This window comes from Pristiophorus japonicus, chromosome 3 (genome assembly GCF_044704955.1).
Source record: "Pristiophorus japonicus isolate sPriJap1 chromosome 3, sPriJap1.hap1, whole genome shotgun sequence".
NCBI classification, from domain to species: Eukaryota; Metazoa; Chordata; class Chondrichthyes; family Pristiophoridae; genus Pristiophorus; species Pristiophorus japonicus.
In genome coordinates, this window is record NC_091979.1 from 311,176,774 (window position 1) to 311,203,053 (window position 26,280).

Here is a 26,280-nt window from a genome sequence, read left to right on the forward strand (position 1 = left end):
GAAGGTGCTGGACAATAATGATGTCTTTATCAAGAAAAACTGGGTCAACTGGGCTTGTATTCACTGGAGTTCAGAAGAATGAGAGGGGATCTCATAGAAACATTTATAATTCTGATGGGTTTAGACAGGTTAGATGCAGGAAGAATGTTCCCAATGTTGGGGAAGTCCAGAACCAAGGGTCACAGTCTAAGGATAAGGGGTAAGCCATTTAGGACCGAGATGAGGAGAAACTTCTTCACCCAGAGAGTGGTGAACCTGTGGAATTCTCTACCACAGAAAGTTGTTGAGGCCAATTCACTAAATATATTCAAAAAGGAGTTAGATGTAGTCCTTACAACTCGGGGGATTAAGGGGTATGGCGAGAAAGCAGGAATGGGGTACTGAAGTTGCATGTTCAGCCATGAACTCATATTGAATGGCGGTGCAGGCTCGAAGGGCCGAATGGCCTACTCCTGCACCTATTTTCTATGTTTCTATGGGCCCAAGTTTCGGCCTCAGTTGCTCCTGATTTTTTGGAGCAACTGGTGTAGAACGGAGTATCTTAAGAAATTCAAATTCTCGGCATTTAGTTTGCTCCAGTTCTAGTCAGTTAGAACAGTTTCACTTTGGAACAGAATTTTTTTTTCAAAAAGAGGCGTGTCCGGCCACTTACGCCTGTTTTCAAAGTTTCGGCAGTGAAAACTTACTCCAAACTAACTTAGAATAGAGTAAGTGAAGATTTTTGTACGCTCGAAAAAACCTTGTCTACACTTTAGAAAATCAGGCGTAGGTTACAAATTAGGCGTAGGGAACGAGGTGGGGAGGGGGGGAGGGGGGGGAAGGGTAGTCATTAAATTCTACAATCAATCCTTAGACGCCTGATTTGAAAGTTTCCATAGTGAAAACGTACTCCAAACTAACCTAGAATGGAGCAAGTGAAGATTTTTGTAGGCTTGAAAAAACCTTGTCTACACATTAAAAAATCAGGCGCAGGTTACAAATTAGGCGTCGGGAACGAGGGGGGGGGCGGGGAAGGGAAGTCATTAAATTCTACAATAAATCCTTAGTTATACTTATACAAATATTATACAAATAAATCCAACCTGAATAAAAATTTATAAGCAAAGAAAAGATTAAATAAACCATGTTCCTCCCTGTGTGAAAGTGCTTCAAGCAGGCCGTTCAGGCAGCGGTTTCCCGACGGCAGGGTGGAGGAGGCAGTGAGAAGGCTGCAGGAAGCCTCAGAAGTTCAGGCAGCCGTTCCCTACGGGCCCGACCGACGGCAGGGGGAGAAAGCTGCAAGAAGCCTCAGTGCTGATCATGGAAGGGCAATGTGGTTTTATTAAAAAATTGTTAAAAATTGAACAGCTACAAAGAATTTGAATAGTCTCAAACAAGTGCATGTGTCCCGTTTATCACAGTCTATCTTTAATTACAGAATGCGCTCCCTCACCCTCACACACAGAAATATCAAGAAAATTAAAATGCAAGCCTTTGCAAGGGTTCAATAAACAAATTTTCACTTTTTCTGCAGCACTTTTTAAAATGGCCGAGTGCCAATGTTTCCTTCACACTGCGCATGTGCGAACGCTCCAACGCGCATGCGCAGGGCTGCCGGCATGAAAAAACTCATTTAAATGGTACCCGCCCCCTCCTACTTACAAAATCGGTGCGAGTGGTAGGCTCCGCCCCCTGGGCGCCCCGCCAAGCAGACATCGAGCTCGAGAATAGCGCGGTTTTTTTCAGGCGCCGTTTTCAGCGCGAAAAACGGGCGCCCAGCTCGGAGGGGCGCCTATTTTGCCGCGTGTGGAAACTTGGGGCCTATGTTTCTATGTTTCCATCATCGGGTTGCATGCAGTTGTGCATGTGAGATATAAAACTTAGCTGTTAATGCTGGTAAGAGTTTCATTAATCTGTTGGCTGACCGGTGTCAGGATTAAGTTTGCTTAAAGTTCTCCCCGAGTGTAATTCTTGGCTTATCACAAGAAATCTCTTTCTTTTCATTTACATCTGTAATATTTTATCTTTTTTAAATTATGTCATTTGGAATGATCTGTCAGCATAACCAAATCAACCACAATGAGTATAAGTTTGTAAATCCTTTATTAATAAGTACTTTGGTATCTTAATATATACTTAGGCTATCCCAAAGCTCTTCACCAACCAATGAATTACTTCTAGCATGGTCCCAAAAATGGCACATGAATGATCAGTTCATAAAGAAATTTATCCTTGTCATGGTCAAATATGTTTATTGCTTAGTTATGTTTTTTTTTAAACTGTTTAAATAAGAAAAACCCATTTTGGATTAATTAATTTACTCTACTTTATTCTACATTAATCCTATGTACAGGGGAGCCCAGCAAGCAGAATTAGATATGAAGTGGATATGACTGAATTTCCATACAGTGCAAGCATATTTGAAGTGGAGGAAGACACAGGACGGGTGCTTACCCGAGTAAATCTCAACGAGGAACCTAGTACGATTTTCAAGGTAACAAGACTAATAAACCAGTAATGAGTTAAACAAACTAGGTTTTATCTTATTTTTAGCTGACTCTTACTTTTGTTTTGTTTATAAAGCTCGGTAAATTTATAAAATGGTTCTGTTTTTTTTCTCTGTTGTTTCACTTAGCTGACAATCATTGCATATGATGATGGAGAACCGGTGAGGTATAATACTACCATGGTAGACATTACTGTACTGCAGCCCTCAGTAATTCCACGTTTTACACAGGAAGATTACAGGTACGATGTATACTCTCAAGGTGGGGCTGGGGGAAATTTCTCTGGTGTTTATGTGTGAGAACACTGTAAATACATTCAGAAGGGTATCCTCTGGTCAGTATTTCACTCAGTCAATAAGTTGCTTTATTTTACAGAGAGCAAGTGAACATACAGAGCAAGAGATAAAATCAAATCTAATCGATTCAATTAACTACAGAACCCTCCTCAAAAACAAGAAAAATAATTTTAAAATACACCATGCGCTACCTATTAGCAGGCTAACAAAACTTTCTTGGTTCTGACCAGCTCTAGACTTGAGATAATTGTGTTTCCCCTTGCTAGGCCAGGCTTCCTCTCCAGACCTAGCGAGTTGGCTGACTGTCCCCAGGTCTATTTGTCCTTTCCTCTGTGTGTTCGCAGCAATGGGAGGGCTGTCCCTCCGACTTCTTCCCCATCCAATAATTTGCCAGTAGGCTTGTCAACCAAACCAACCAGCCTACACTCCCAAGAATATATTATCAGCAGACACCTTATGCTCGACTCACATGAACAGATATCATTCCCAGCTCACTAGAAAGGAATGTTTCTATAATCTGTAAACTAATTTTCATTGCCTAAAGCACACTGGCTCAGATTCATTTTGTCTGAATCCTCATATACATTTCCCAGCTCTGCGGTTCTTGGGATTTAACCTCATGAGCACTGCATTTAATTTAATAGAAGTAATTTTATCATAAATTACAGGAACATCCTCTCATGCCTGCATGTCAAAAAAACCCTCAAACATGGTGAACAGTTAAGAACAACTAGAGAATGGGTGTACGTTAATAAAAGCTAAGATCCGGGAATTTAGTTCATTAGTTGTAATTATCTTTGAAATGTACCCTACATGCATTTCTGATTTAAATTTTTGATCAATATTATGGTTGAGGATATGATGTTTTGGAGGATTTCAGCTCCATAGATATCAAATTCAGTCATTTGTAAAGATGAAGAATATCAATAATGTAAACTGATAGGTAATCCTCTCTGGGCTAGATAACGTGGGAGAATCCTTCTTTGTAAGCAGAACACTAATGATATGAAGCTTACCCACTATTTTGTACTTCTGCTCCCATGTGCTGGCATTTATTTATAAAGAGCCAGCTGTATTAATTCGGGAACAATCCCAGTTTGGGGTTACTTTTGGATTTTTGTATCAGATTTATGTTTAATTTGCAATACATTATCTAATTCATGTACCCTGTAAGACTGAGTTCAAATAATACTTAATATTTTACTATCGAAGAAAAATGCCCTTGAAGTATTTTAGCTTGCCTTGCCTTTTTCAGTTTCATATCATTATGGTATTGCCAATATGTTTCTTTTTATTTAATCGATAATTCAAATTGCACAAGTCAGTCACAAATTGAGCCATTGAACCCCATGATGCTAAATAGTAGTTGGCCTAAATTGCACAGCTTCACAATAGTGAAAGGGCAATCTGTAGGTTTATTTGTTTCACTTTTGTACCGTGTCCATTTTTTGTTGTTGCAGTGGTCACAGAGGAAAGCCTTGCTCTGAGATGTGTATAATAAAATGATAAATCTGTTCTTTATTGATGAGTTAATAATTTCATCTCACAAAGCGCACAGGGAAAATATTCCCCTGTCGCTACCTTTGCTTTGCTCTATGATATTCTGTGAGCGTGGGGTTTGTACGAGACAAGAGCAAGATATCAACAAAGTGGCTGGTGTTTTTTTTGGAATTCTCCTGGTTCTCTCTATTGAGTGTGTCTCGTTGCATATGGGGGCACAGGGGAGATGATTTTGTTTGTGCCATGTCTTCAATGTGACTGGAAGGTCATTGCTGATAGTGAATGGATCGTGAAAGCAATAACGTTTGCAAAGCTCAGGACTGCGTCAACTGACTATTATTACCTGTGGTGTTTGATACATTAGCCAGATGTTTAGAATGTCAATCCAGGGAGCCTTATCACAAGCTTTATTGCTTTTATTATAAAAAAGCTGCAGTCCCTCATTCAGAACATCCATAAAAGGAACATCTACACAGTTACTGAATCGGGCAAGTTCGAATGACTTCCTAACTTGCATTTTCAATCTGACATATAACCACTTAGCTTTAAGTGGCTAATTATGTTTAACTAATAGGACTATGCAGAAAGTCAATATACTATAACAAATTGTATGGGATTTTTGAAATTGTTCTATAGCAACCTGTTAAGCAATTGAGTGAATTATAAAGATTTCCACTTTCCCCTATACAGTCCACTAGAAGTCGTGCCAAAAATACAAAATAATTAATTAGGATAATTGGGTAACTTATATTTTGGTAAGCATACTTAATGTATTTATCAACAATAGTGCTGATTCAAATAGACCAGTAGTCACATTCACATGTTCATTAAGATGTGTTTTTTGTTTTCTAATTTGGCTTTGCTCCATCAGTTGACAACCTTTTACTAGCTATTAATTTTAACATTTCATGTAATTTTACACTTCATTTAAAAGAATTATCATGATCGAGTCCCACACATACCATTATTTGCTTCACATACTTGAATGGTCCAATTTGAATCCACTAGTCAAAGTCACCGCAAGCCTGTTAGATTTGATAGCTGGTTCATCTTTTCTTCCTGAAGAACCCATGTTGGCTACTCATAGATCAGTGTGAGCAAGCATCATGGAGAAATTTACATTATGGCTCATCCAATTCACAGCTGAAAGATGCATATAGGAGATTTCTCTGGTTATTAAGCTGATGTGAGAAAAGGATATTTCTATTTGCAAAGCTGATATGAAAGTCGTACATTCACTGTTAAACTGAAGATCTGATCAGCTCTCTTTTTTCTCAAATTGATAAGGGTGTTACATCTTATCTTGTGCCTTAGTTATTAATTTTCAGACTCACTTTAAATAAAACCTGTACTTTTTTGGCTGTGTGTGATACACTCTTTGCCCTAATTTCCACTCCCTCCAATACTGAATCATTCCTTATTTTGAATAAAAACAGAAAACGCTTAAAATACTCAGCAGGTCAGGCAGCATATGTGGAGAGAGAAACAGAATTAATGGCCAGAATCTTCCTTAACTTGGTGGTTCTGGTGCAGCCAGTGACCATGTCAGGTCCTGACCCCGCTGCTGGCTCCATCCCACTGCAGAAAATGAACTTACCTTAATGGGACCTATTAAGCCCACCCAGCATGTTACCCAGCCCAATTAGATGGAGCGGGTCTGGTGGTGGATGTTGAATCTTTACTGTACAGTAATATAATAAAAGTTAGATATGAGTGACAAAGAAATAGTTAAATAATATTATCATTAAGTAATATGACTCCATCTACAAATACAAATAATTAAAAATGTGCAGTAATTGGGAAATTATTGGTGCTTTAGACACAACTCTATAGACTTTTGTATCAGTACAAATAAGAGATGCACGTGCACAGGTAAGACATAAAATTAAGCAGATTTTAAATGTAATTGTAAAGGGGAAGATTTACAATTTTATGTAACTTCAGCAAAAGAGCTGCGGAATCCCTGACAAACAGTGTAAATGGTGCTTACAATGTGTGTCTGGGATTTCTGCAGCTCTTCCGTTGAAGTTAACAATGGACAAGTGATTCACCCTAAACTCTCAGACTGAACAATTAAATTGGTCATATACCGGGACTGAAAGCAAATTAAATCAGTGAAATGAGGGATGAGAATGAAATTGTTACGATTGGTGTCTTGATTTAATGCGTAACTGTGTAATATGAGAAAAACTTGACCAGAAGTAACACAAAACATTATTTAAATGGTATATGTTATTTTTTTATAGTGCAGATCAATTAAGTATAATTACTTTGGAGTTGAAAGGCAACACCTAAGAATGAATAGTGAAAAATGTATTTCCCTCACCATTTACATCCCTTCAGGAATTTCTGAATGAAGTATCTTTTCAAGTAGAACAGAATCTTCATCAAACAGCTGATGTAATCAATATGATTTTATTTTGGTTTGTTTCCCATGCTGTCACTGAATCAACTGGAGCAATGGCCACAGAACTCATGCCTCAGGTTGACAGATGTGGTTCCTGAGCTGTGTGAATCCTGTGGCCATCCAGGGAAATATAAAAAGTAGGATGAAAAGACTCGTGCCTGTAAAGGCATATGGGAGCAGTTCCCGACCCACTGTCAGGCAAAACAACTTTCCCACCCGACCTACCACTGATGGCGCTCGCTACCACCACGGAACATTCAGTTTAATGCTTCAGGTCGATGACCTTTTGTCAGAACTGTTAAAGGTTAAAGATGCAACATATTTTAAGCAAGTGCACGTGTAGGGAAAAGGCGGAGGGGAGGAGAACTAAAGGGGAAGGTCTGTGATAGGGTGGAAGGCAGGAGTGATTAAATGACAAAAGGGATGATTGTGCAAAGCAAAAGGAGATGGTGATGGGACATGTAAATAAACAAAAGATGAGTATAGAAGAGGTATAAAATTCTGACGGGACTGGACAGGTTAGATGCAGGAAGAATGTTCCTGATGTTGGGGAAATCCAGAACCAGGGGTCACAGTCTAAGAATAAGGGATAAGCCATTTAGGACCGAGATGAGGAGAAACTTCTTCACTCAGAGAATTGTGAACCTATGGAATGCTCTACCGCAGAGAGTTGTCGAGGCCAGTTCGTTAGATATATTTAAAAGGGAGTTAGATATGGTCCTTACGGCCAAAGGGATCAAAGGGTATGGAGAGAAAGCAGGAAAGGGGTACTGAGGTGAATGATCAGCCATGATCTTATTGAATGGTGGTGCAGACTCGAAGGGCCGAATGGCCTGCTCCTGCAGTTATTTTCTATGTTTCTATGTTTCTAAATGGGAATGGCAGAATCATCAACAGCTGTCATGTGAAAAACTAGGGGCAGAAGTTATGGTCTGAAATTGTTGAACTCGATGATGAGTCCCGACGGCTGTAAAATGTCTGATTGAAAGATGAGGTGCTGTTCCTCGAGCTTGCGTTGAAACAGTGTAAGAGGCTGAGGTCAGAGAATTGTTTTGAATATGCTGATAAATCTATACTGGAGCTACCCTGATATTGGTTCACTCAATTTGATATTGAACTATGTCAATCAAGAAAGTCCCAGATTTGGTCTACATTTTGTATTTGCTCTATCATGTGAGGCACCAGGAGGGGTGTCCCACTTGACCTCAGCCAGGATTCCTATTCCTGATTGTTATCCGGTGGCCTGTGCCGAAATGTGCAGGTGTGGATGTTGGGTGAGAACAGAATTGGGCTTGTCTGTGACAATGGTCAAATAGTCTACAGACATCACCTCGACTCACATATCAAGAATGGCCACCTGGATGAGCTTTCTGGCACCCATGGGGTTGTACCCCAGACTGATTCAGTGCAGCCATATCCAGTTTATAAATTATTCTTAAGTCTGCAGTATACTTATTTTTAATTTGCCTGTAAAATTGGGCAGTGTAAGGGAGGAGAAAATATGTGGCATTGCATCAGTAAAAAAAATCACATTTTCATTAATAACTACAACAATGATTTTTTTATGTTAATGAGGTGCATTTATAATTATGCTAAGAGGAATAGCATATTAATTGTACTAATTAGATGTAATTTACATGAACAAATTGAGTTAATTAGAAAAGAGACTTTCTCAGTAACTCAAAAAAATCCATAAATCCAATCTCTATGAAACCTAGAGACTATAAAAATGCCATTAACAATGACCTATAAGTGAATGATACTAATTGGATTGAATCTACATGCAATCTTAAAAGTCAAAATTTCTAAAACTTGTCTTTATATAATTTGTAATGCAGAGCCAAGGCTATCATTTGTAAAATATATCATGAAGTACATAATTTTAAAAATACATTTACAATCTGATATAATGTATTGCTTATTAAAGAAAGAAGCCTCCCTCATCCCTTTCAGAAAGAATTAAGATGCACTCTATGACCTGTGTTTATAATCTGGATGACCCTTCAGTGCAGTAATGAGGGAGTTGCGCATTGTTGGAGGTACCATTTTTCAGATGAGCCATTGAACAGAGAATGTTTTCTGCTTGTTCCAGTGGTTCAAGTGGATGTTAAAGATCCCATGGCACCATTCACAAAAGAGCAGTGTCCTCGGCGACATTCCTCCCACAGTAACACGACAAAAACAAATTATCAGGTCATTAATTTCATTGCTTTGTGGGATCTTGCTGTGTGTAAAATGGCAGCTGCGTTTGCCCATATAACAGTCCCAGCAGTTCAAAGTCATCTGCATGTGATGCACTTTGAAATGTTTATGAGAGACATGTCAAGACATAAGGTAAGTTAAGTCATCTTATGCTCCCAGCTGTGCACAAAAGGAGTGTAGGCTGGATAATCGGTGCTACAGCATTGTAATGTTGTCTCTGATCCATCTTGGCCTCCTCCTGTAGTCCCCATCATCACAGATGCCAGCCAATTCAATCCTTTGCGTGCAGCTCACTGGGAGAGCAAAATCAGCAAGTTGACTCAAATTCAAGTTTTTCTGACACCCGTTGTGGTTTTTTTCCCATCGTAAACCACAGAGAAACGGCCATTCTCAGCCATTTCCTTGAGGGTTTTGCCAGTCTCCTGCCAGAATATTGGTGACAGGTTGGTAGGACTCCCATGGAATTTCAAACCCTATCTTTTTAAATGATATTTGAATATGCTTTTTACACATCATTCTATTTGAGTTGCAAGTTTTACTTCTCGCTCCTTTTTAAATCCTCAAGGTAAATTCTTCAAGCCTTTGCGCAAGTTGGCTGCCGCGTTTCCCACATTACAACAGTGACCACACTTCATTTGTACTTCATTGGCTGTAGAGCACTTTGAGACATTTGGTGGTCATGAAAGCCGCTATATAAATGCAAGTCTTTTTTTTCTTTCTTTGTGCTTGAGGCAATTTTCCATTTTACAAGACAGTTATGGGGAGCAGGCAGGGAAGTGGAGTTGAGGCCAAGATCAGATCAGCCATGATCTTATTAAATGGCTCAGCAGGCTCAAGGGGCCAAATGGCCTACTCCTGCTCCTATTTCATATGTTCTTACATAGAAACATAGAAACATAGAAAATAGGTGCAGGAGTAGGCCATTCGGCCCTTCTAGCCTGCACCGCCATTCAATGAGTTCATGGCTGAACATGCAACTTCAGTACCCCATTCCTGCTTTCTCACCATACCCCTTGATTCCCCTAGTAGTAAGGACTTCATCTAACTCCTTTTTGAATATATTTAGTGAATTGGCCTCAACAACTTTCTGTGGTAGAGAATTCCACAGGTTCACCACTTTCTGGGTGAAGAAATTCCTCCTCATCTCGGTCCTAAATGGCTTCCCCCTTATCCTTAGACTGTGTCCCCTGGTTCTGGACTTCCCCAACATTGGGAACATTCTTCCTGCATCTAACCTGTCTAACCCCGTCAGAATTTTAAACGTTTCTATGAGGTCCCCTCTCATTCTTCTGAACTCCAGTGAATACAAGCCCAGTTGATCCAGTCTTTCTTGATAGGTCAGTCCCGCCATCCCGGGAATCAGTCTGGTGAACCTTCGCTGCACTCCCTCAATAGCAAGAATGTCCTTCCTCAGGTTAGGAGACCAAAACTGTACACAATACTCCAGGTGTGGCCTCACCAAGGCCCTGTACAATTGTAGCAACACCTCCCTGCCCTTGTACTCAAATCCCCTCGCTATGAAGGCCAACATGCCATTTGCTTTCTTAACCGCCTGCTGTACCTGCATGCCAACCTTCAATGACTGATGTACCATGACACCCAGGTCTCTTTGCACCTGCCCTTTTCCTAATCTGTCACCATTCAGATAATAGTCTGTCTCTCTGTTTTTACCACCAAAGTGGATAACCTCACATTTATCCACATTATACTTCATCTGCCATGCATTTTCCCACTCACCTAACCTATCCAAGTCGCTCTGCAGCCTCATAGCATCCTCCTCGCAGCTCACACTGCCACCCAACTTAGTGTCATCCGCAAATTTGGAGATACTACATTTAATCCCCTCGTCTAAATCATTAATGTACAGTGTAAACAGCTGGGGCCCCAGCACAGAACCTTGCGGTACCCCACTAGTCACTGCCTGCCATTCTGAAAAGTACCCATTTACTCCTACTCTTTGCTTCCTGTCTGACAACCAGTTCTCAATCCATGTCAGCACACTACCCCCAATCCCATGTGCTTTAACTTTGCACATTAATCTCCTGTGTGGGACCTTGTCGAAAGCCTTCTGAAAGTCCAAATATACCACATCAACTGGTTCTCCCTTGTCCACTCTACTGGAAACATCCTCAAAAAATTCCAGAAGATTTGTCAAGCATGATTTCCCTTTCACAAATCCATGCTGACTTGGACCTATCATATTACCTCTTTCCAAATGCACTGCGATGACATCCTTAATAATTGATTCCATCATTTTACCCACTACCGATGTCAGGCTGACCGGTCTGTAATTCCCTGTTTTCTCTCTCCCTCCTTTTTTAAAAAGTGGGGTTACATTGGCTACCCTCCACTCCATAGGAACTGATCCAGAGTCAATGGAATGTTGGAAAATGACTGTCAATGCATCCACTATTTCCAAGGCCACTTCCTTAAGTACTCTGGGATGCAGTCCCAATTAATGGGAGAAGGAGGCTCCATAAATATCCCAATCCTCAATGATGATGGAGCCCAGCACGTTAGTGCAAAATACATGGCTGAAGCATTCACATCCATCTTCAGCCAGAAATGCCGAGTGGATGATCCATCTTGGCCTCCTCCTGTAGTCCCCATCATCACAGATGCCAGCCAGTTCAATTAAATCCACGTGATGACAAGAAATGGCTGAGCACACTCGATACAGCAAAGCCTATGGGCCTCGACAGCATCCCGGCTGTAGTGCTGAAGACGTGATCCAAGAACTAGCCGTGCCTCTAGCTGGCAGCACAACTACAATGCTGGCATCTACTTGAAAAAGTGGAAAATTGCCCAGGTATGTCCTGTCCACATAAAAGCAGGACAAATCCAATCCGTCCAATTACCACCCCAATCACCTACCCTCAATCATCAGCAAAGTGATGGGAGGTGTCGTTGATAGCACTATCAAGCAGGACTTACTCACCAATAACCTGCTCACCAATGCTCAATTTGGGTTTCGCCAGGACCATTCGGCTCCAGACCTCAGACAACAGAACTGAATTCCAAAGATGAGGTGAAAGTGACTGCCCTTGACATCAAGGCAACTTTTGATCGAGCGTGACACCAAGGAATCCGAGTGAACCTGAAGTCAATGGGGATCAGGGGGAAATCTCTCCACTGGCTGGATTCATACCTAGCAGAAAGGAAGATGGTTGTGGTTGTTGGAGGCCAATCATCACAGCCCCAGGACATCACTGCAGGAGTTCCTCAGAGCAGTGTCTAACACTCAACCATCTTCAGCTGCTTCATTAATGACCTTCATTCCAACATGAGGTCGGAAGTGAGGATGTTTGCTGATGACTGCACAGTATCGAGATAGGAATATTGCAATCAAGCAGACGCAACATGGATTCATAAAGGGGAAATCATGTTTAACTCATTTACTGGAATTCTTTGAGGATATAACGAGCATGGTGGATAGAGGTGTACCGATGGATGTGGTGTATTTAGATTTCCAAAAGGCATTCGATAACGTGCCACACAAAAGGTTACTGCAGAAGATAAAGGTACGCGGAGTCAGAGGAAATGTATTAGCATGGATAGAGAATTGGCTGGCTAACAGAAAGCAGAGAGTTGGGATAAATGGGTTCTTTTCGGGTTGGAAATCGGTAGTTATTGGTGTGCCACAGGGATCGGTGCTGGGACCACAACTGTTTACAATATACATAGATGACCTGGAAGAGGGGACAGAGTGTAGTGCAACAAAATTTGCAGATGACTCAAAGATTAGTGGGAAAGCGGGTTGTGTAGAGGACACAGAGAGGCTGCAAAGAGATTTAGATAGGTTAAGCGAATGGGCTAAGGATTGGCAGATGGAATACAATGTCGGAAAGTGTGAGGTCATCCACCTTGGGAAACAAAACAGTAAAAGGGAATATTATTTGAATGGGGAGAAATTACAACATGCTGCGGTGCAGAGGGACCTGGGGGTCCTTGTGCATGAAACTCTTTTTGGTCCTTGTGCATGAATCCCAAAAAGTTAGTTTGCAGGTGCAGCAGGTAATCAGGAAGGCGAATGGAATGTTGGCCTTCATTGCGAGAGGGATGGAGTACAAAAGCAGGGGGGTCCTGCTGCAACTGTACAGGGTATTGGTGAGGCTGCACCTGGAGTACTGCGTGCAGTTTTGGTCACCTTACTTAAGGAAGGATATACTAGCTTTGGAGGGGGTACAGAGACGATTCACTAGGCTGATTCCGGAGATGAGGGGGTTACCTTATGATGATAGATTGAGCAGACTGGGTCTTTACTCGTTGGAGTTCAGAAGGATCTTATAGAAACATTTAAAATAATGAAAGGGATAGACAAGATAGAGGCAGAGAGGTTGTTTCCACTGGTCAGGGAGATTAGAACTAGGGGGCACAGCCTCAAAATATGGGGGAGCCAATTTAAAACGGGGTTGAGAAGGAATTTCTTCTCCCAGAGGGTTGTGAATCTGTGGAATTCTCTGCCCAAGGAAACAGTTGAGGCTAGCTCATTGAATGTATTCAAATCACAGATAGATAGATTTTTAACCAATAAGGGAATTAAGGGTTACAGGGAGCGGGCGGGTAAGTGGAGCTGAGTCCACGGCCAGATCAGCCATGATCTTGTTGAATGGCGGAGCAGGCTCAAGGGGCTAGATGGCCTACTCCTGTTCCTAATTCTTATGTTCTTATGTTCTTATGTTCAGTTCCATTCGCAACTCCTCAGATAATGAGGCATTCCGTGCCCGCATGCAACGAGACTTGATTAGCGACAAGTAACATTCGCACCACACAAGTGTCAGGCAATGACCATCTCCAACAAGAGTGAGTCGCACCAATTCCCCTTGATATTCAATGGCATTACCATCATCAAATTCACCACCATCAACATCTTGTGGGTCACCATTGACTAGAAACTGGTCCAGCCACATAAATACTGTGGCAATAAGAGCAGGTGAGAGGCTGGGTATTCTGCGGTGAGTGACTCACCTTCTGACTCCCCAAAGCCTTACCACCATCTATAATGTACAATTCGGGAATGTAATGAAATACTCTGCACTTGCCTGGATGAGTGCAGCTCCAACAACATGCAAGATGCTCGACACCATCCAGGACGAAGCAGCCCGCTGGATTGGCACCCCATCCATCACCTTAAACATTCACTCCCTCCACCACCAGCGCACCATGGCTGCAGTGTATACAATCTACAAGACGCACTACAACAACTTGCCAAGACGTCTTCAACAGCAGCTCCAAAATCAGCGACCACTACGAACTAGAAGGACAAGGACAGCAGGTGCATGGGAACACCACCACCTCCAATTTCCCCTCCATCAAGTCACACCACACCCTGGCTTGGAAATATATCACTGTTCCTTCATTGTCGCTGGCTCAAAATCCTGGAACTCCCTACCAACAGAACTGTGGGAATACCTTCACCACACGGACTACAGTGATTCAAGAAGGTAAGGTGACAACCATCTCAAGGGCAATTAGGGATGGGCAAAAAATTCTGGCCTTTCCAGTGACACCCCCTCCTGTAAATGAATAAAAAAGAACCCTGTGCTCGCTGACCTAGATTGGCTCCCTCATATTCAAATCCTTCCACGGCCTTGCTACTCTCGATCTCTTTAATCACCTTCAGCCCTATAATCCTCTGAGAACTTTTCCTTCCTCTCACTCGGCCTCTTCTGCATCTCTCACTTCCTTCACCTCACCATTGGTGGCTGTGCTTTCAGCCATCTAGGCCCTAAACTTTGGAATTTCCTCCCAAAACATTCCCACCTCTCTACTTCTCTCTCCTCCTTTAAGATGCTGCTTAGAGCTTGCCTCTTTGACCAAGCATTTGGCTACTAGACCGAATGTTTCTTTCTTTAGATTGGTGCCAAATTTTGTCTAATTACGCACCAGTGAAACACCTTGGGATGTTTTACTGCCATAAAAGCACTATATCAATCCAAGTTGTTGCTGCTATGTGAAAGCACCTAACTACCAATCCATACCTCGTTCTAATATATGCATTGCTGTGACTGGGAACTTATTAGTTGGGGAATTACAGGTACAACTATGTGTCCTTGCACTCTGTGATATAGTGCATTGAAGCTCCATGTGACTGCTACCAAGTTAACTTGCTTTTCTGATGCCCTTGGCATTTCGCGGTGGATCGGTGCTTGCATTTCCGAGTGGTTTATTGATGAGTGTACTTCTGTATTCCAATGCATTTGTCTGGGATGCATCCATGTTTGCTAGTAGTCCAGTGAAGCGCATAGTAATCCTCTACTGCTTTGATGATGGGCTATCATCTGTATTCCCTTGCAACGAGTCTATGTTTGTATTCTCTCATCACTGTTGGCAGGATAATCAATCTGTATTTGATCCAAGGCATAATCTTTGGGTAATCCAAGTTTGTGTCTGATCCTTAGCAATGTATTGATGTCTTTGTGTTGAATTGATGCCAGTGTAGATGTCAATGTGTATTTATCTGTGAGATCACTGAGCTGTATCCATACTTACTTTGCAGGAAGTCTTGCGCTTTAGCCCGCAGTAATAGAAATTATATTTTAGTTGTTTTTTTTAGTTATGGTGTCAGCCATAGTTCAGTGGGGTAGCACCCTCGCTCCTGAGTCAGAAGGTTGATGGGTTCAAGCCCCACTCCTGATACTTGAGCACATAATCTAGGCTGACACAGTGCAGTACTGAGAGAGTGCTTTCGTTAAACCGAGGCCCAATCTGCCTCTTCATGGCACTATTTGAAGAAGAGATTGGGAGGTCTGTCCGGTGTCCTGGCCAATATTTATCCCCCAACATCGCAAAAAACAGATCATCTGGTCATTGTCACATTGTTGCTTGTGGAACCTTGCTCTGCGCAAATTAGCTGTCGGCATTTCCGACAATACAATAGTGACTACACTTCAAAAAAAGTAATTCATTGGCTATGAAGCACTATGAGGTCATGAAAGGCACTATATAAATTCAAGTCTTTCTTTTATACAGACAGTGAAATACGAGCGATTTGAAGCCAGCTTCTCCCTGCCATTTTTCAAAAGTTCACTCCTGTTCTCTGCCTGCAAAATACAGAGTCAATGTTCACTTTTAGGCAGCAGACTGACAGAGAGCCCAGTAAGTGGGTGAAGAAACCTGGGCCATTTTGAGCTTGGGCCTCATTTAAACCTCGCCGGTGAGGTACTGAGAGAATGATCAGCCATGATCTTATTGAATGGTGGTGCAGGCTCGAAGGGCCGAATGGCCTACTCCTGCACCTATTTTCTATGTTTCTATGTACCCCTTTCCTGCTTTCTCTCCATACTCCTTGATCCCTTTAGCCGTAAGGGCCATATCTAACTCCCTCTTGAATATATCCAATCAACTGGCATCAACAACTCTCTGCGGTAAGGAATTCCACAGGTTAACAACTCTCTGAGTGAAGAAGTTTCTCCTCATCTCAGTCCTGAATGGCCTACCCTTTATCCTAAGACTATGTCCCCTGGTTCTGGACTTCCGCAACATCGGAAACATTCTTCCTGCATCTAACCTGTCCAGTCCTGTCAGAATTTTACATGTTTCTATGAGATCCCCTCTCATCCTTTTAAACTCCAGTGAATACAGGCCCAGTCGATCCAGTCTATCCTCATATGTCAGTCCTAACATCCTGGGAATCAGTCTGGTGAACCTTCACTGCACTCCCTCAATAGCAAGAACATCCTTCCTCAGATGAGGAGACCAAAACTGAACACAATATTCCAGATGAGGCCTCACTAACTGCAGTAAGACCTCTAGCTATGAAGGCCAACATACCATTTGCCTTCTTCACTGCCTGCTGTATCTGCATGCCAACTTTCAATGACTGATGTACCATGACACCCAGGTCTCTTTGCACCTCCTGGTTTCCTAATCTGCCGCCATTCAGATAATATTCTGCCTTCGTGTTTTTGCCACTAAAGTGGATAACCTCACATTTAACCACATTATAGTGCATCTGTCCAAATCACCCTGCAGCCTTTTAGCATCGCCTCACAGCTCACACCCACCCCGAGTTTGGTGTCATCTGCAAACTTGGAGATATTACACTCAATTCGTTCATCCAAATCGTTAATGTATATTGTAAATAGCTTGGTTCCCAGCACTGAGCCCTGCGACACTCCACTAGTCACTGCCTGCCATTTTGAAAACGACTTGTTTATCCCGACTCTCTGCTTCCTGTTTGCCAACCAGTTCTCTATCCCCGTCAGTGCATTACCCCCAATATCATGTGCTTTGATTTTGCACACCAATCTCTTGTGTGGGATCTTGTCATAAGCCTTTTGAAAGTCCAAATACACCACATCCACTGGTTCTCCCTTGTCCACTCTACCAGTTACATTCTCAAAAAATTCGAGAAGATTTGTCAAGCATGATTTCCCTTTCATAAATCCATGCTGACTTGGACCGATCCTGTCACTGCTTTCCAAATGCGCTGCTATTTCATCTTCAATAATTGATTCCAACATTTTCCCCACTAGTGATGTCAGGCTAACTGGTCTATAATTACCCATTTTCTCTATCGCTCCTTTTTTAAAAAGTGGTGTTACATTAGCTATCCTCCAGTCCATAGGAACTGATCCAGAGTCGACAGACTGTTGGAAAATGATCACCAATGCATCCACTATTTCTAGGGCCACTTCCTTAAGTACTCTGGGATGCAAACTATCAGGCCCTGGGTATTTATCGGCCTTCAATCCCATCAATTTCCCTAACACAGACCCTTGGTCCCCTAGTACTTCCGGAAGGTTATTTGTGTCTTCCTTTGTGAAGACAGAACCAAAGTATTTGTTTAACTGGTTTGCCATTTCTTTGTTTCCCATTATAAAATCACCTGAATCTGACTGCAAGGGACCTACGTTTGTCTTCACTAATCGTTTTCTCTTCACATATCTATAGAAGCTTTTGCAGTCAGTTTTTATGTTCCCAGCAAGCTTCCTCTCATACTCTGTTTTCCCCCTCCTAATTAAACCCTTTGTCCTCCTCTGCTGAATTCTAAAATTCTCCCAGTCCTCAGATTTGCTGCTTTTTCTGGCCAATTGATATGCCTCTTCCTTGGATTTAACACTATCCGTAATTTCCCTTGTTAGCCACGGTTGAGCCACCTTCACCGTTTTATTTTTATTCCAGACAGGGATGTACCATTGTTGAAGTTCATCCATGTGATCTTTAAATGTTTAACATTGCCTATCCACCATCAACCCTTTAAGTATCACTCGCCAGTCTATTCTAGCCAATTCACGTCTCATACCATCGAAGTTACCTTTCCTTAATTCCCGGTCTCTGAATTAACTGTGTCATTCTCCATCTTAGTAAAGAATTCTACCATATTATGGTCACTCTTCCCCAAGGGGCCTCACACAACAAGATTGCTAATTAGTCCTTTTTCATTGCACATCACCCAATCTAGGATGGCCAGCGCTCTAGTTGGTTCCTCGACATATTGGTCGAGAAAACCATCCCTAATACACTCCAGGAAATCCTCCTCCACCTCATTGCTACCAGTTTGGTTAGCCCAATCAATATTTAGATTAAAGTCACCGGCGAGCTGCGCTGCTCTGTTCTCTGGTGCCTGGCCCAAGCGAAGGTGAGGTTTTGCTCTGCCTCTGAGCATGAGCGACATCGATTGCTAGAGTGAGAAGGTCTTCCCATTTCCACTGGATCTTCCCCATCCACCTTCTTCCAAGTAGCGTTGGACCATCACCTGCAACAATCCACAGTGGTAACTTGTGCACCACGTCATTATGGATTACACTTACATCCGCACTACCAAGAACTGGGATCAGCTCCTTGATGTAATTGCGCAACTTTTTTCTGTACTGGAACCAGCTCGCGTCGTTTTTCATTGCATAGCCTCTCAAAGGCATCCTGGCTCATCACTGACTGGCTCACCTCCATGTCCACTTCCATGAAGACTGGAACGCCATTTACCTCGACTTCCATCTTCACAGGAGGACAATCGTTGGGGCAGGTATACACTTCATACACTTCTTATTGGGGCTGAGCTGCCTCTCTGGCCAAATCATCATACACCCCACTGGATTCAAAGTCATCTACCGACTCTTCTGCTAGACAGTGAGTCGTATTTCTTTTACATATATGCTGGAGGTGGCCCTTCGTGTTACAGGCTTTGTATACGTACTCAGCAAACCGACACTGGTGAGCCCTATGGTTTCCTCCGCAACGCCAGCATGGTGCTACTCGATTAGCACCCCTCGGCAGACTCTGAGTTCTGGAACCCTGAGGTCTGTGCTCTCTGTCCAGGGCAGAGCCACGTTCTACAGTCTCGCCTGTGAAAGGTACCATTCTGTGTACAGTACTTGCCGGGTTTGACTCCACAGGATGAATAATTTGCTTGGTGCTGCAGGTTGAGGTCATGAACGCCTGACTGATGCTGATGGCCTTCTGTAGGTTGACTGTGGTGTCGGCAGATAATAGCTTGTGAAGGAGGCCCTCGTGGCCAATTCCCATAACGAAGATGTCTCGCAATGTTTCGTTGAGGTGCGTGCCAAACTCACACGGTGCCGTAAGTTTCCTGAGGTCGGCAGCATATTTTTCAATCTCCTGGCCCTCAGGTCTGCAGTGAGTGTAGAATCTGTGCCTGGCCATGAGGATGCTCTCTTTTGGTTTTAGTTGGTTGCAAATTAGTTCATCGGCAGCTCATCGTATGTCTTATCCTTGGCCTTCGTGAGTGCCAGCAAGTCTCTGACAAGGTGGTAGACCTCGGGCCCACAACTGGTCAGCAGTATAGCCTTGCGCTTCTCCGCCAATGTGTTCATCTCCCCTGCCAGGTCATTTGCCACGAAATATTGCTCGAGTCTTTCCATGAAGGCATCCCAATCATCACCCTCTGCGAAGTATTTAGTGTGCCAAAGGTAGCCATAATCGTGTGAAAGTCTGTATTCTCGTCACCAGTTGTTGAGTCTCTAATGCACTATTGAATGACTCCACGAGGCAATGTATTGTACTCAAACTGCTGTGACCATGATCCTTTATTTGTAACTCCAGAGTGAGGCACAAGCATGGTGGGCAGCCTTTTATACTGGGCCCTGCACACCTATGCAGGTGACCCTCAGGTCTCCCACCGCAGTCCTCTGGTGGACAGCCTCTGCCACAGGGGCAGGAAAGCCCGGACTCCACCAGTTGCACCCTCTCGTGGTGCCAGCATAGTATAAACACAGTGTAAACCTTATTGACAGTACATCAGGTAACAAGTCTCCATCTTATGTAACTATACAGTGCCTACACAGAGAGTATAACTATAGTCTGCATATATAACAGATAACATCGCCTCTGAGGATGTGACTGCCATTTCACTGACTGTCAGAGTGCTGATCAGCATTGCAACGGCTGCTTATTCACTTTGACCATTTTTAATACTGGTTTTCCTCTTGCTGCCATTATGACAACGTAGGTTTTTCCATTTTTATGAAAACCAGAGGTGGTCTTATAGATCTTTTAGTGCCTGAATATGGATAGAGAGAGAAATGTTTACCAATTCCCCCTTTTCCCTCATTCTCTTTTTGTGAAGGGGTTGACTCCTGATGGGGTACAGTAGCAGACCGCAGAGAGGACTTTAGTGCTTTTATAACTAAAAACAGACAGGCAGCTGGAAGTCATTTGGGGCTCTTTGACCACATTTACATTAAGTAGTACAAACCCCAAATTTTGCTCCATTCCCTTTCAGTGATGTTATTGTATTCCTGGCACAACTCCTTGGTATAATACTGTGCTTGGCATGTATGGGCGATTGCAAACTTTAGATATAATTCTAATTACTATGGATCTTTTTGAACTTGTGCGAAATCCAAGAAGTAAATGCTTTACATCACATCACGTGTGTGTAACTGTGTGTGTGAGATAAAGTGCTGATATCCATGTGTACCAGTTGTCTGCTGCTTAGCACCTATAAATTGTCCGAATGAATGAAAGGTTTATAAGGCATGCAGACCATATCATTTCCTAGTGATCACTGTAAACTATTACTTATAAACTGCCAGTGATCACATTACAATGTTTTATTCGTCAGTGAGGTTGATAACAACTTCAACTATATGCAGCACACTACGTTATCAGTGTTCACCATGAAACTGGACGGGAACAAAAATGCAATGAAATCACCTCCACGAGCTCTATAATACACAATGGCCCATAATTTGTTATCAAAATAATGGCAAGGCTAATGGCACTACCTCTGTTGTCCCTAAAGGGCAGTGGGGGGAATAGCCTCCTGTAATAGTTGCAGAATGCACTTCCATTTTCTAGCAGGCTTAGAAGAAAGGTTACATGTCAAACAACAAAGAACACCAGACCCTAATAGTTTTAATGGAGCATTTGCACTTCGGATGCCGGGGTAGACCTGATTCTATATCATCCCCGTGTTGGAGAGTGAGAAAAAGCAACACAGAGATGTTTTGTGTGCATAATCTGGAATTACCGGTGCAGTCTGTGCAACTGGAAACAAGTCTTCTCAAACAATTTGCAAGGCTTCTTCGGGAGGGTTAAAATGCAAGAAGAGCACCTGCTGCCAGTCCTCTGTCAGAGTAATTTGTATTTGATCTCAAAGACATGCACAACTGCAATCCAGGGTGACCCATGTTTTCATTTTCCCAATTTACCTGTGGCAAAGTGCTGACCTAATTCTAATGACTGGGTTGAATGCCTTATGGATTAAAAGCTCTTCTAGTAACAACTTGTAACAGCACCCAAAATATAATCATGAAGATTTCCTCCATTCGGTCTTTCCAGAAATATCAAACTCATTGGGGCAGATTTTCTTCTCTCATGTTTAGACATTAAACAGTCGCCCAGGTGGAGCGCATCAAGGAAAATCCGTGGTAGTATTGCACACCAATTGGTGGAGCCCTGCTGATTCTCCATCCATTAATGTTACTGGTTTGAGATCCTCTCTATCTGATTTTTCTCAATGCACTCCAACTAACCTTACATTGTACATTAATGATTTAGATGAGGGGATTAAATTTGCGGATGACACTAAGTTGGGTGGCACTGTGAGCTGCGAGGAGGATGCTATGAGGCTACAGAGTGACTTGGATAGGTTAGGTGAGTGGGCAAATGCATGGCAGATGAAGTATAATGTGGATAAATGTGAGGTTATCCACTTTGGTGGTAAAAACAGAGAGACAGACTATTATCTGAATGGTGACAGATTAGGAAAAGGGGAGGTGCAATGAGACCTGGGTGTCATGGTACATCAGTCATTGAAGGTTGACATGCAGGTACAGCAGGCGATTAAGAACGCAAATGGCATGTTGGCCTTCATAGCGAGGGGATTTGAGTACAGGGGCAGGGAGGTGTTGCTACAGTTGTACAGGGCCTTGGTGAGGCCACACCTGGAGTATTGTGTACAGTTTTTGTCTCCTAACTTGAGGAAGGACATTCTTGCTATTGAGGGAGTGCAGCGAAGGTTCACCAGACTGATTCCTGGGATGGCGGGACTGACCTATCAAGAAAGACTGGATCAACTGGGCTTGTATTCACTGGAGTTCAGAAGAATGAGAGGGGATCTCATAGAAATGTTTAAAATTCTGACTGGTTTCGACAGGTTAGATGCAGGAAGAATGTTGGGGAAGTCCAGAACCAGGGGTCACAGTCTAAAGATAAGGGGGAAGCCATTTAGGACCGAGATGAGGAGAAACCTCTTCACTCAGAGAGTGGTGAACCTGTGGAATTCTCTACCACAGAAGGTTGTTGAGGCCAATTCACTAAATATATTCAAAAAGGAGTTAGATGAAGTCCTTACCACTAGGGGAATCAAGGGGTATGGTGAGAAAGCAGGAATGGGGTACTGAAGTTGCATGTTCAGCCATGAACTCATTGAATGGTGGTGCAGGCTCGAAGGGCCGAATGGCCTGCTCCTGCACCTATTTTCTCTGTTTCTTTGTTTCTATGTTTCATCTCCTCAGTGCACCAGCTTAAGACTCGCCATTGACCCAAGAGAGGCTGCCAAAATTGCTTCTCCAGACCCAGCTGTAAGCCTCCCAGTTACGGAAGTGAGTGCTGGGGGTGGGGGGGCCAGGGTAGGTAGAAACATATAAAAAACATATAAACTTCTAATGAGACTGGACAGGTTAGATGCAGGAAGAATGTTCCCGATGTTGGGGAGGTCCAGAACCAGGTGACACAGTCTCAGGATAAGGGGTAAGCCATTTAGGACCGAGATGAGGAGAAATATCTTCACTCAGAGAGTTGTTAACCTGTGGAATTCCCTACCGCAGAGAGCTGTTGATACCAGTTCGTTGGATATATTCAAGAGGGAGTTAGATGTGGCTCTTACAGCTAAAGGGATCAAGGGGTATGGAGAGAACGCAGGAAAGGGGTATTGAGGTGAATGATCAGCCATGATCTTATTGAATGGCGGTGCAGGCTCGAAGGGCCGAATGGCCTACTCCTGCACCTATTTTCTATGTTTCTATGTTTCTAAAGGCAGTATGTGCTCATCTCCAATAATTCTGTTGGCAGCTTCTGCTGAGCTCAGTGATGTGGTGCTGGCTACTTTAAGACCATTAGAGAATCAGCCATTTATATGAGCTCCTGTATGGTTGAGCAGGGCTTGTGTCCAGTGTAACACCAGTACAAGGCGACAATTTTTTTTTAACTTCTCCTAGATAATGGGGAATAGGGAGCATGGTCATGCAGGTAATTAATATACCACTTTATTCCACTGAATTTTGAAAATTCCTACATTTTATGTAAGGTGCTATTCTCATCGCTTCTTAACAGTGTTTTATGCTTTAGAATCAAGCTGGAGGTTCTATCACAGACCAAAACTTTTGTATAGATGTCTATATATGTGACATATTGTTATTCGAATGGAACTGCATCATGAATGTATATGATGGGCCTCGGGTTCATTTTTGCTTCTCTATGAACTAGTAAGAAGTGAAGAAGTCAGAATATTGTCCGCTGTCCACTTCTCCCATTTATGATATCACTGTGGGCAAATCACAGCAAATGCCTGGTTGCAGATTGTGCCTGACCAGTAATTTTTCAGAATAAAACATAAAAACAAGGGATAATTGAGTGCAGTGACTGAACTGCTACGAGCAGGTACAGAGAGAATTGGAAAGTGAATGAATAAATAGTCTGCTATACTCAGTGCTGCAAAGGCCAAATCAGTACCTCTGTCAAGAAAATGAAATGCAGCGTTGACCACCCAGCTCTAGTCTATTAAGTGTTATAAGGCACATTCAGTTGCAAACTTTCATCTTTTTAGCTTAGTTATCGCATCTGATCGACATGAACTAAATAAGTGAGACACATTGGGCTGGATTTTAAGGAGGAGGGTGGGTTCGGGGCAACGGATTCCAAGGCGGTCGGGAAACCCGGATTCCAGTAGGTCCTGCTGATTTTAACGGCATTATAGTCACTGTTGGAAATGCAGCAGCCAATTTGTGCACAGCAAGCTCCCACAAACAGCAATGTGATAATGACCAGATAAACTGCTTTAGTGATGTCGATTGAGGGATAAATATTGGCCAGGACACTGGGGATAACATGCCTGCTCTTTGTCGAAATGCTGCCGTGGGATCTTTTACGTCCACTTGAGAAAGCAGACAGGTCCTCAGCTTAATGACTCATCCGAAAGATGGCACCTCTGATAGTGTAGCTCTCCCTCAGCACTGGAGTGTCAGCCTAGATTTTTGTGCTTAAGTCTCTCGAGTGGGACTTGAGCCCACAACCTTCTGACTCAGGAGCAAGGGTGCAACCAACTGATCCATGGCTGCCACACTGCCACAGCTGACACACCAATGGAAATCGTGTTCCTTTCAGTTATTCAAAGACAAAGGCCTGGATTTTCCTAGATCACACTGCAAAAGAATTGAAAAAGCATTCAAAGATATAGAAAGTACAGTGCAGGTATCAGTAAGGAGAAATAAAAAAATAGCGCTAAAAATTCAGTATAAAACACCAGAAATAGTGCCTTTTGATCCTGCTGTGCCTAAAATTTCGGGTTTAAATTTCTACCCGTTCAGAACTGCCGTAAAAGCAGGAAACCCACTTCTCTGGTCTTTTACATGGGGGGCATAACTATTTTAATGAACCAAGTGGAATTTCAATGGAAATAACTTGGAACTGATGCAAATGATTGATAAATTTGTACATGGTCTAAAATCAACGTAACAATTACGTTCCAGGAAATTCCATACCGAAGTTTCTGTATGCCTCTTGGAAGTCTAACTAACATGTATCACTTTGGCTGTGCCCTATTTCCTCCTTCTTCTATCAAGATTGTTGGCCTCATTATCTCTTCTGATCTCAAATGGAACTTTTATTTCTCTTCCATTGCTAAAGATGTCTGCAAGAAATGTTACTTCTTCTTTCATGCCAAACGCTTTTCTTCCACTCAACAATTCCTAATTTTTTTTTATAAAGTCCAAAGATTTCCAAGGTCTGAATGTTGCTCTCATATCTCAGAAGGCTCTTCAGTCATCTCTCTCACACTTAAATTGAAGGGACACAAGAAAAAGCTTATTATCTCCTCGGCAATCCTTTGATCTCAAGTTGCCGTCCTTTCGCTTTCACTCTCCCCATTGCAGCTTTTTCCTTTTTCCCGATTTTATCAATACTACAATGGGTTTTGCTCCTCTGAACTTTCCTCTCTCTTACTTTCTAAGCTGCAAGTATGACATTCTGCTCCCTCGATCCTTGCTGTGCTGTGTTCAAATCAAGATTCCTCTCATCTCGTTCTCTAACACATTCTTTCCCAGAACCACGAAACCGTGGAAATCCTTGGGCTAGAAATTTGTTTGGAGGGTTCCTAAAGCTCAAATGTCGGACGGTCGCTAAATTTAGCGGCGTAAATTTTTTAGCAATGGGAACAGCAAAATTCAATTTTTGTGCCTTGACCGTGGAGTCAAACACTAAGTGAAGCGTTCCACACTACTCTTAGGGCGCTAGGCTGGGTGCACAACTGAATATAAAACGTTAAAGAGTTGGCTTCATAACGCCCAAAGAGAGGCCTCCCTGCAACAAAAAAAATCGGAACAAAAGACACAAAAAACATTCCTTGTACATTACTCACCCCAAATAAAGTTAAATCTCAAAAAAAAAAAAGATCGATCATCAGTCATTCCTTCCCTTAGCACCCTGGGACAGTTCTGCGCACAGCTTTCTCTCACGGTGTCACTAAGGGGCACTATAGGTGCAGCGCAAACCAAATTTTGATTTTGTGTCGAATCTGGGGGCATTGCACACTGGCGCTACGCTCCCGGGCGATACTTCTCAGTGCCGCCAGTACCGGCACACTGAATTTGCCGAGCAGCGCTAATGCCAGTGCTCGCGGCTGCAAACCCTTTAGCGTCCCTGTAGCATCTCTCGCACTATCACATCGAATTTCTCCCCCCTTATTTCCATCACTTCTACTTTTATC

General features: G+C 42.7%; 1 protein-coding gene across 1 annotated transcript in view; it reads left to right on the forward strand.

Moving 5' to 3' along the window:
- The window catches only part of pcdh15b (protocadherin-related 15b), a 1,866,923-nt gene that overhangs the window by 1,597,229 nt on the left and 243,414 nt on the right, over nt 1-26,280 (forward strand). Inside the window, exons 24-25 of the mRNA XM_070875055.1 lie at nt 2,333-2,473; nt 2,615-2,727. Of these exons, the coding sequence (XP_070731156.1) occupies nt 2,333-2,473; nt 2,615-2,727 (254 nt within the window). The remainder of the gene's footprint in view (nt 1-2,332; nt 2,474-2,614; nt 2,728-26,280) is intronic.